This window comes from Gastrolobium bilobum, unplaced genomic scaffold, assembly GCF_033153095.1.
Source record: "Gastrolobium bilobum isolate Gb01-03AN ecotype WA unplaced genomic scaffold, APGP_CSIRO_Gbil_v1 utg182659, whole genome shotgun sequence".
NCBI classification, from domain to species: domain Eukaryota; kingdom Viridiplantae; phylum Streptophyta; class Magnoliopsida; order Fabales; family Fabaceae; genus Gastrolobium; species Gastrolobium bilobum.
Window position 1 is genome coordinate 42,270 of NW_026898445.1, and position 11,686 is coordinate 53,955.

General features: G+C 36.2%; 2 protein-coding genes across 2 annotated transcripts; both read right to left on the minus strand.

The window, feature by feature from the left end:
* Window positions 1–214: 214 nt before the first annotated feature.
* Window positions 215–1,048, minus strand: LOC133316346 (lectin 8-like). The gene has a single exon (XM_061518077.1). It carries the CDS (start codon window positions 1,046–1,048, stop codon window positions 215–217), a length of 834 nt encoding a protein of 277 aa, XP_061374061.1.
* A 7,879-nt stretch (window positions 1,049–8,927) lies between these two features.
* LOC133316347 (uncharacterized) lies at window positions 8,928–11,649 on the minus strand. The gene is made up of 4 exons (XM_061518078.1): window positions 11,467–11,649; window positions 10,809–11,295; window positions 10,437–10,702; window positions 8,928–10,223 (listed from the first exon to the last, which is right to left on the minus strand). The coding sequence occupies exons 1-4, from the start codon at window positions 11,647–11,649 to the stop codon at window positions 8,928–8,930; spliced, it is 2,232 nt and encodes a 743-aa protein (XP_061374062.1).
* Window positions 11,650–11,686: the final 37 nt, after the last annotated feature.

Here is an 11,686-nt window from a genome sequence, read left to right on the forward strand (position 1 = left end):
CGATAAAGATAAAGAGCGGAAAGGAAAACTTGATAAAACGTACACTAAAATTTAAACATATCATGGTTATTAATTTGACAAGACCGAATTTGGCTTTATTTGAGAAAAACAAACGCTAGTACAGAATCCACTGAAACGCTCAGATTGCATGATTATAAGACTCGACATCTCAAGACCCGAACATTACTTTATTGTCCTCCAGTCAGGAACTGCTCTAGATTTGTGAAGCGAAATTCCAGGAAAGAATGTCATGTGATTCAACATCATCACCAGTGGCAGCAGAGAAACCAATTCTAACCCACTCCGGCAGAATACCCCTCAAATCAATGGTTTGTGTCACGCCAACAAATTGTTTACCATCATTGTAACTAACAGAGGCACTCAATCGTTTAGCATTGGAGTCATAGCCTATGAGAGCTTTTCCTATTGATCCTTCAGGGACCGAATTAATAGGCCAATCATCAGTGATCGATGAAGCAAGAGAGTTTATGTCAATTCCAATATGAGGAGCTATTGGTACAGGCTTGGGATCCCATACATTTCCGAAGCTGTCAAATTCAACAGCCAAAATTTGATTTTTATATGAGTTGAAAGCAGTTTCAGGACTAAATAGTCCAAGGTATCCTCCAGTTGAATTTTTAGGAATTCTGGGGTCAGCATCAAATGGTATCATAAAGAAGGCCAACCCATCAGCATGGATTTCTCTACCAGCTGAGTCCACCACAAATGAGAACTCAGTTTCGAAGTCTGCAAGTTTGCCTGTGCTTTTGTCCCACAGGCGCACTGGTGGAATATAAACAGCTCGACCAACACTGTGTTTCTGGAGAGTAATACCATCTGGTCCATCTCTTCTTGTTAGTTGTATAACCCCACCTGATGGACGGGCATCGCCAAGATAACCTATATCAAAATTTTGTTCTGGCCCGAAACTTGAGAAACTGAATGAAAATGAATCTGACTTGACATTGCTGAATTGCAACAGAAAAAAGAGGACGAGCGTAAGGATAGCAGAAAACAGGTTTTGTGTTTTAAGAAGAGTTTTAGCCATGGTTGAGATTAATTTAGAACTAGGTTGGGGTGCATGGCAAACAGGGAGATTTGAGATATATATAGTACTAGGTAGGCTTGCTTAGGCCTGCAATGTAAGATAATAAATAAGAATTGATTGCCGAACAAGGCAGCCTGCTTACATAGTAGAGTGGTCAAAAAATCCAAGCAATTACAGACAGATTAATTATAATGTGTATGTGTGAGTTTCGATCAACATAACTTGCATCGTTGCCGTTTGTCTCAAATACATTGAGTCCTCGGATTGCAACAGAAAATAGATAACATCATTACAACATTACTTTCTTTAACAATGGGGCAAACTAAGGTAATAATCAAACTGCCAAATAGTGGGAGTTGCATTGTAGGTTGAAAAAAAAGAAAAAAAATCAAACCAGTTATGATTATTGCAGTCCTGCCATTTTGTTATTAACGTTGATAGTATCCAGTGACTTCCAGAAACTCTTTTAAGTATTTATTAGTTAACATAAATAACTATATACCTAAATTTTTCCATAAAAAGTCCGAGTCTGTTTCTTAAAGGAGCTATTGTTCAACAACAATAATAAAACGTTAGACGGTGTTTGGACTAATAAAGGGTGATTAAAACAACGAAATTCCAGCTTTGCATTTGACCAAATAGCTGATGTCCGTTTGGGTACAATCAAGCATGATAAGTTAAAAACTAAATGGTGTTTGAGTATACAGATTAGCATCGCTTGACTAAACCATTATTATTTGTAGGTCCTTTGTAGAGCTATATGGGAAATTACGTTAATTTGAAATGAAGAGGTAACCAAAAAGATCAGAAATTTTGATTGACAGGAGAGTTGATGTGTCAGATTCATTACTCCATCTCATTGGGCTTATTTAAGAATAATTTTAATATTTGACAAAACGAAATGATATGAGATATAAATATTGGTTTATCTAATTTGTTTAGCAAATAAAAACGCCGATTAGTGGTGGTTACGAAATTTAAAATGGATCCATTTAATTGAAATCGTGGTCTCTTACAAATTAAAAAAAGACTCACATTAATCTCTCAAAAATACTAAAATGGGTCCACTTTGAATTTTTTAGGGACCACACGAATAGCCTTTCTATTTGCTGGATTAAAGCGAGCATCGTAAAATTTGCTGAGGACCGAAAATGATATTTACTCCTAATTTTTTGTTTCTAGTACGTTAGTTTCATTTTAAATGTAGTCCGCATACGATATAATTTTTTTCAAATCCGTCTAATGTCAAAATATATAGGATACAGTCTTCAAAGATGTATTAGAGTTGATAAGAAGAATAATAGCCAATATTCAGAAATTCAACTATTTATCATAACTGATAAAAACAAAAATTTAAAAAATATATATAAATGATACTTAAATTAAAAATGCATAAATAACTAAATTAAAAATAAGAAATAAGAAATAAGAAATAAAACATAGACAAGAGAAAAAAATAAAAAGAAGAAGGTAAATAAATAAATACGAGAAGAGAAATAGAGAGAGAAAAAGAAAAAGAAAAAGAAATGAAAAGAAGAGAAAAAAATTGGTTCTATTCTTAAACTAATTTTCAGTTCAAGAACTAGTTTTTAAAAATAGTTTAGTTCAAGAACTAATTTTAAAAATTATTTTTTTTAAATATAATGTTTTTTAAATATAGTGTTTTTTTAAATATAGAACTGGTTTTTGAACCAGTTCTGAACCCAAATGAAAAGTATTGAGAAAATAAAAAATAATAATAATACCTAAAATTTGAAGAAAAAAAAACAATAAACAATTGAAAAAAATAAAAAGAACTAAAAATATGAGAGAAAATAAAAATAAAAAAATTAAATAAATAAAGTAATAAAAATAAATAAAGTAATAAAAATAAATATAAAATAAGGAAGAAAAATAGAGAGAAAAGTTAAATAAAAAAAATAAGAGAAAAGAAAAAAAAATGCGTTTCATGAATTTTTAAATCAGTTCGGTTCTTAAATTGATTTTAAAAATCAATGCAGTTCATAAACCAATTCAGTTTATGAATTAATTTTTCAAAAATAATTATGTTCAAGAACTGGTTTTGAAAAAGCGGTTCAGTTCCATATCTGGTTTTTAAAAACCAATTTTTTAAGTGTAGTTTGAACTTGCTGTTAGAGCGGGGACACCATTTTGATAGCTGGAAACGAAAGCAGAAAATAGTTCAATTCTGTTTATTGTTATTTTCTTTATTTAATTGCATTCTTTTTACAATTTATAGTTCACCTTAGCAATATTTTATCCATGGAAATGATATTCTGGGTCATTATACTCTCAATTATTACTTGGATGTGTGCGCTTACAAGAGTGTAATCATCTTGAAACAACTTTCCTTGGTGAGGACACGACCAACAAGGGGCAATTGTAAACACCCACTTTTGGCAAAAAAAAAAAAAAAAGTTCCTCTTCACTTTGCAAATTTAAATAGTTATTCATAAAATTAAAATTATGAGAAAAAAGATATTATTGATGGAAAAAACAATTACTTAAAAATATTTTGCGTAAGATAATTGCTTCCTAACCCTACATGCTTTGCAGTAGTTGTTCTCTTTTTTGAATTATTCTACCCTCATGACCCATTAACGATGGATCATTATAGAGGAAGATAGCTATCTCTTTAGATTTTTTTTCTTCATTATTTGGTAGAGTATAATTCATGCAAGAGATTGCAAAAAGTTAGCTTATGATTAATGAAGACAAACAACTCCCCGTATTTAGGCGCATTCAAATGACCGTGTATAGGGAGCAAATGGGACCATGCTTCGTTGGAAAATAGATTATATGATGAGCTTTCTCTTTGCCCAAAAAAAAGGGGGATGCACACAAAGGAATATATATATGGGAAATAATACTCTCATGCCACATGAGATACTCTCATTTTCCTACACAAATTCGTTTTCCGTGCCAATTAATTTTTCTTTTCTTTTTTAATATAAAATATGGGACCCACATTTAACTTCTCTCTACTTTTTTTCTCTCCTACAATCCTACAACATAAGAAAAGTTAAACCCTATATATATATATATATATAAGAAAGGGGAAGTGAAAAGAGATTTGTGAAAGAAAAAAAAAGGGAAAGAGGAACATTGGAAGAAGCTGTGTTACTAGGAGTGAAGATAGAAAAGTGGAGAGTTTGAAGATATTTGTAAAACAAAGTTTAGAAAAAATGATGTTACGGGCCAAAGTGAGAAACAGCCATAAGGGAGAAGAAACCAGTTTAGGCCAAGGACTATGTAAAAAAGGAAAATATATAGTAGGAAGTTTGTGGTAGTAGAAACTTCAAGGAGATTGAGTTAGGTACAATTGTGTAAGCGGTTACTGTTTGTAAAAAGGATATAACTCAGATTGTTGGCTAAATTGGGATTCATTGAATAAAAAGATCACATTACTCAGTATATTTCTTCTACAAGTTTGCGTCATGTGTTCTTAGGTGCTATCACCTAACATTCAGGTGCTTTCGTTCTGATTCAACTATGCCAGTCCAGGAGCTTGCAGAGGAATTCATGGCTCACCGTGATGAAGTCAATCAGCTTTTGCATCAATTCGCTGATCGATTTTCTGCATTGGATGCAACATTTCGGGAATTCATGGCTCAAAATTCATGTTCTTCATCTGAGAACCCTAATTTGGATACTGGAGCTCATCGCGCAGTGTTTGGGGGAAATGTCGTTGACCACCGCGCTATCTTGAGGTACATGAAAAAGGAACCTAATAATTGGATCTTTAAAACTAAATTGTTCTTCCAGATACTTGTCTACTCTTCCGGAACATTTAAAGATTCAAATCGCTGGGTTATGCATGGAGTGTACCGCTGCAGATTGGTACCAATGGTTTATAATAGCGAAGCGATCGTTTCTTGGTCTGATTTTGTTCTGGCGGTTAGAAAAATGTTTGGTTCTTCGAATTATAAGGATGTCATAGGAATATTGGCTAAACTCGTGCAGCATGGTACATTGGTGGAGTATATGCAGGAATTCTAGAAATTGATGAATCAGGTAGATAATATTAGCGATGAGTTACTAATGGCTCTCTTTGTCTCTAGGCTACAATCTGAGTAGTAAGGGGCAGTGTAATTACATTCTCCTTCCTCGTTACATCAAGCTATGCAATTGGCGATTGTATATGATAACCATCACACAGAACTAAAATCCTCTTTTTCAACAATCACCAAAAAGTCAAGTCCCAAGTATTCTTTTGTGTCTTCGGAAAAGCAAATTGTTGGACCATCAAACTCTCCAGTTGTAGCTCTACCGGCACCAACCACGGGAGCTTCTTCTTTGATTCCATTCTGAAATTATCAGAAAAAATATAGCGAAAGCGAGAATTGGGGCTTTGTTTCACTTGTGAGGAAAAATGGTCAAACAAACATCGCTGCAAGGCTAAGATGTTGTTCGTGGTGGGAGATGAGGAGGATGACAGTGCGCAAGGAGATGAGGAGGAAATTGTGTGGAAAACAGAGGAATCAATGTATCAAAAGTGGATGGAGCCTTGAACTCATTATCAAGCACAATTGACCCCAAGTCACTGATGTTGTTGGCACATATTGGCACTAAAGAGTTGTATCTTTTGGTTGATTCTGGAAGTTCACACAACTTATTAATCGTTCTTTGGCAGAGGAACTAAACTTGCCTCAAGTTCTTAAACTGTGTGAAGAAATGTCCAGGGCTGGAATTGCTGATCCAGGGATTCAATTTCAAGGTGGATTTTTGGGTAGTAGAATTGGCGAGTTTACAATTGGTTTTGGAAATGCATTGGTTGGTTATGTTGGGTAAAGTGACTCATGACTATAGTGAACACTCAATGGAGTTTCAATGGAAAGGTGAGCAAGTCTGTTTACAAGGTGAAATTATGTCAAGTGAGGAAACCTCAAATTGCCATGTGCATAAGGGAATGGCAATCAATAGACTTTAAGGGAATTACAACAGTTGCAGGAGAAGGTACATTCCCTAATTTGGCAGGTTTTAATCTCGTATAGCTCCATTTTTTTCTATTCCTACTACCCTACCTCTGGATAGAGATATGATGCATGGTATTGAATTGGTATAAGGCTCTAAACCTGTAGTGGTAAAACCATATAGGTATCCTTACCATCAAAAGGCAAAAATTGAGAAACAAGTGGCTAATTTGTTGTCTTTGGGCTTTATACAGCATAGTCATAGTGCTTTCTCTTCACCTGTATTACTAGTAAAAGAACAGGATCATACTTGGAGAATATGTGTCGATTATCGAGCCCTAATATCCATCACCATCAATAATGTTTTTCCTATTCCCACCATAGAAGAACTACTTGATGAATTATTTGGCGCCACCATTTTCAGCAAGTTAGATCTGAGGTCCGGGTACTGACACGAGCTGTCGAACTCGCGCAAATTAAAAATTATTTTTTATTAGGATTCAGAAAATTTGTAGTAAAGTGAAAACCCTAAATCGTCTCTCAAGGAAATTGTTTTGGTAAAAATCGCTTATAATGACAGAAAATTAAAATGGGGGTTTTGGATTTTGATTGAATAATTGAAAAGGCAGAATATAACTTTGGAATAAAAATTCGTAATTAAAAATTAACCAACCTAAGGTTAGGGTTCCATGGACGTCTTTCCTCAGATAAAAAGATATCAGAATCGTAATTGATCGTCAATCGAATCAGAATCCTTATTTGCAATTGACAACCCTATCTAAGCGATCGCTTAACATTTGATCAAATACGGTGCTTCTACTCATACAATCGCAGAATATCAGCCCGTTTGATTTAAGGTCATAGGGTCAATCAATCTAACCATCAAATCTGATGATTAATCCTTTTCCATAATCGCAATAGCGAACCTCAGATTGAATATCCACGATATCAATCTGAGTTGGGAAGGGAAACGAAACTGATTTAAAATAAAGCGCAGACCCTCAAGACTATTCCATGGAATGCATTACCCTTAGGTTGATTAAAAGGTTCTTAGCTTCGCATGGCTAAGGTAAACATGATTAAAATAAAATAAAAAGAACAAGAAGAAGAAAAAGATGAAGAACGCAAAGAACGCTCCAGAGAAAGTGCTTTAATCCCAAAATACGAAAATTTAGAATGAATAATAGTTTTCTACTCTGCCGTCATATACCCCTACCCAAATCGGGTTAGGGTTCAGTTCTGATCGGCCCATCTTTCTAAAATACGAAATAAAATAAATAAAATAAAATAAAACTTGGCTTTGGGCCACTTATGTAATTGGGTTTTAATTTAAATTACAAGTCTAAAACTTTAGCAAAATGTGTCCGACTTGGCGCAAGAATTCGACCAGCTTCCTTTCTGAATTGGGCTTCGAGCTCTGTATAAGAATTGTAGCCCTCTGTGTTTTCTAAAAAATCAAACAAGAACGGAGTCAATCCAAACACTGTGGACCAAGATATGGCAAAAATACAGAAGTAACGTAAAGCTGAAAAATTCTAACGAAAATAAATTAAACCCAATCAAAAACTAAAAATGTAAGTTAACTCAAAACATCATTATTTTATTCAAATAAATCCTAAAAATACTAATCAAGAGTAACAAATAAGTGCAATAAAATATGAGTTATCAAATTCCCCCGCACTTAGCTTTTTGCACTATTGGGCAAAAACTATAATAGAAAAAAGAAAGCAAAGAAATAAGAAAAGAGTGAAGATCAACCTATCCTTCCTAATAATTAGCAAGTATACAAAAGATAACAAAAATCACAAGTTTTGAACAGATAAAACAACCAGGACAAAAATTCCTTAATCTCAAATCACAAGACCTGCCAATTTCAACTGCAACTGCTAACTACACAAAAATGGTTCCTCACAGGATGCTCTCAATTTTCTCTCAAGTGTATCAGTTAATTCAGTATATCACTCAAATCAACTCAAGAAAATCATCCTACCATAGGATTGCTCAACTTCTACTTCTCCACTGCTAATAACACATGCATGCACAAATCAAGAGGGCTTTATGCAAGGTTGTAATGGGGCTGAGGTAAAGGCATGGATGAATATGGAAGAGAAAGCTAAACACTCCAGAAATTTACAAAGAGCAAAAGTTAAGAACTAAACTAAGAACATAAAACAAAGATACTGAAAAGATAGAAATAAACACATCCTTTTTTTTCGTTTTTTGTTTTTTTTTTTCTTTGCTCTTTGTTTTTTTTTTCAGAAGTAAAACCACATAAGTAAAACCATATAGCAGAAATGAATCAAATGGTCACCCCCCACACTTAAACTTTTTGTTCGTCTCGGGCAAACCCCCACACTTAAACACAACATCACAATGAAACCATTTCTCAGTAAATCCCCAGGGTAGGGAATCAAGTGGTTTTTCACTTAGGATTGTAATGTGGCTTAAGAAATAAAGGAAAGAAAGGCTCAAAGGGCTTACCAAGGGATAATAATATAAGGGATGGCTATCTGGCTAAAGTGGGTAAAGAAAGAAAGAATACCTCAATCATATTCATGCATGCAAGTGGAAACTGCAGTTTCAAAAAGAACAAGAGAAAGTTCTAGAGGACAACAATCAAGAGCAGAATCACACAAGAAAGAAAAATTGGCCTACAGATGAAGACCATGTCTACAGGCTCAAAAACTTCACAAGGGTATACCAAATCATGCAATCAGCAGCACAGTATCAAGTAGCAAGTAATGAAATCCAAGAATCAAGAACCAAGCCTAAGCAGAAATTTCTATCAAACCCTGTGATTCAAGTATAATCCATGTATAACTCACTAATCATAAGAGAACAAGAAAATCAATCAACTTTTTTTTATTGAAATCCAAACGTGAAAAACAAAGCTAAGAAAGGAAGTGAACTCCCTGTCCTCCTTAAGGAGGGTAAACAACATCAAGCAGCCGAAGCTCTGCATCTGTCTATGTCTCTACAAGCTGCTGCCGCTGTACTCCTTCATAAAAGGGCTTCAGACGATGCCCATTCACAGTGAAGGTGTTTCCAGTCTGCTTATCACTTAATTCAACTACACCATAAGGAAAAATAGCAGTAATAATAAAGGGGCCATCCCATCTTGATCTGAGTTTACCAGGCATAAACTTAAGACGGGAATTGAATAACAGCACATTCTGGCCCACTGCAAATTCTTTCCTCAGGATCTGCTTATCATGAAATTCCTTTGTCTTTTCCTTGTATAGGCGTGAGCTCTCATAAGCATCCAAACGAAGCTCTTCTAACTCTTGCAGTTGTAATTTCCTTTCTCCCCCTGACTGGATTAGGTCCATGTTACACTGCTTCACAGCCCAATATGCCCGATGCTCCAACTCCACTGGTAGGTGGCATGCCTTACCATAAACAAGCTGGTAAGGGGACATCCCAATCGGAGTCTTATAGGCAGTCCTGTATGCCCACAAAGCATCTTCTAACTTCTTGCTCCAATCCTTTCTATTAGCATTGACAGTCTTCTGAAGGATTTGCTTAACTTCTCTGTTTGAAACTTCAGCTTGGCCATTTGTCTGTGGATGGTATGCTGTAGATACTTTGTGGAGGACTCCATATTTTTTCAGCAAGGCATCCATGCTCCTATTGCAAAAATGTGAGCCCTGATCACTGATAATGGCTCGAGGAATGCCAAACCTACAGAAAATATGAGAACGAACAAAATCTACAACAACAGCAGAATCATCAGTTCGGGTGGCTTTCGCCTCAATCCACTTAGAAACATAATCCACAGCTAAGAGTATGTAAGCAAAACCAAAGGAAACAAGAAAGGGACCCATAAAATCAATACCCCAAACATCAAAAACCTCACAGAAAAGTATAGGGTTTTGGGGTATCTCATGTCTACGGAAAATGCTAGCTGCTCTCTGACAATTAGCGCAAGACTTACAAAACTCATAAGCATCATGAAATAGAGAAGGCCAGAATAAACCAGAATCTAGAACCTTCCTTGCAGTTCTTTGTGGTCCAAAATGACCACCACAGGGAGATGCATGACAAAAATTTAAAACAGATAGAGTGTCACTGTCAGGCACACATCTCCTAACCACTTGGTCACTACAAAATCTCCACAAGTAAGGATCATCCCACACATAGTATTTAGACTCACTTTTCAGTTTCAAGGTCTGAGCCTTAGTAGAGTCAACAGGTAATGCACTAGCAACCAAGTAATTAACTATATCAGCAAACCAAGGGAACTTACCTTGCAGCTGTAAAAGCTGCTCATCAGGGAATCATCCCCAATAGGTATAGGGTCAGATGAAGAGAGGTGATGTGGCTCAGATGATCAGCAACTTGGTTTTCCGCTCCACTTCTATCTTTAATCTCAATATCAAACTCTTGGAGCAGCAACATCCACCGGATGAGTCTAGGCTTAGCATCTGCTTTCTTTAAAAGAAATTTCAAAGCTGCATGGTCATGGAAACAATAACCTTAGTATCTAACAGATACGACCGAAACTTTTCAAGAGCAAACACTATAGCCAAGAGTTCTTTTTCAGTGGTGGTATAGTTGGATTGAGCAGAATCCAATGTCCTGGATGCATATGCAATGACATGTGGGGCCTTGTTGACCCGCTGAGCAAGAACAGCTCCAACAGCATAATTAGATGCATCGCACATCAACTCAAATGGGAGAGACCAATCAGGTGCCCAGATCACAGGAGCTATGGTTAGGCAGCGCTTCAGGTGATCAAAAGCTGCCTTGCATGCATCACCAAACTCAAAGTCAATGTCTTTCTGGAGGAGATTGGACAAGTGGAAGAGCAATCTTGCTGAAATCCTGAATGAAACGTCTATAAAAACCTGCATGGCCAAGAAAAGAACGAATTTCCCGCACAGAAGCGGGGTAAGGCAAAGCAGTAATAACATCAATTTTAGCAGGATCCACTTCAATACCCTTTTTAGAAACAACATGCCCTAAAACTATCACTGACTCAACCATGAAATGACATTTTTCAAAATTCAACACAAGATTGGTTTGAATGCATTTGTTCAGAACTCTACCCAGATTACCCAAACATGCATCAAAAAAAGAACCATAGAAACTGAAATCATCCATAAAAACCTCCATGCAATCCTCTAACAACTCAGCAAAGATGCTTACCATGCAACGCTGAAAAGTACCTGGTGCGTTGCAAAGTCCAAAGGGCATTCGCATGTATGCATATGTGCCAAAGGGGCATGTGAAGGTCGTCTTCTCCTGATCCTCAAGTGCAATGTGGATCTGGAAGTAGCCTGAGTACCCATCCAAAAAACAGTAGTGGGATTTACCAGCCAACCGCTCCAACATCTGATCAATAAATGGAAGAGGATAGTGATCCTTGCAGGTTTCCTGATTGAGCCTACGGTAGTCTATGCAGACTCTCCAACTATTTTGAGCTCTTGTTGTAATCAACTCATTATTCTGGTTGGCAATCACAGTGACTCCCGACTTTTTAGGGACCACCTAAACAGGACTAACCCGCTGGCTATCAGAGATGGGGTAAATCATTCCAGCTTGCAAGAGTTTTGTTACTTCCTTCTTCACCACATCTAGAATTAGTGGGTTCAAACGCCTTTGGGGCTGTCTCACTTGTTTAGCTCCTTCTTCAAGTAGAATGCGGTGCATGCGCATGGAAGGACTAATGCCAATAATGTCAGCCATTGTCCACCCAATTGCCCTCTTATTTGCTTTCAGCAGG

Coding starts and splice junctions, on each gene's coding strand:
- LOC133316346 (XM_061518077.1), bottom strand. CDS start 1,048: ATGGCTAAAACTCTTCTTAAAACACAAAACCTGTTTTCTGCTATCCTT.
- LOC133316347 (XM_061518078.1), bottom strand. CDS start 11,649: ATGGCTGACATTATTGGCATTAGTCCTTCCATGCGCATGCACCGCATT. Junction 11,296..11,466: donor CCATCTCTGATAGCCAGCGG/GTTAGTCCTGTT, acceptor TTTATTGATCAG/ATGTTGGAGCGGTTGGCTGG. Junction 10,224..10,436: donor CGTATCTGTTAGATACTAAG/GTTATTGTTTCC, acceptor CCTGATGAGCAG/CTTTTACAGCTGCAAGGTAA.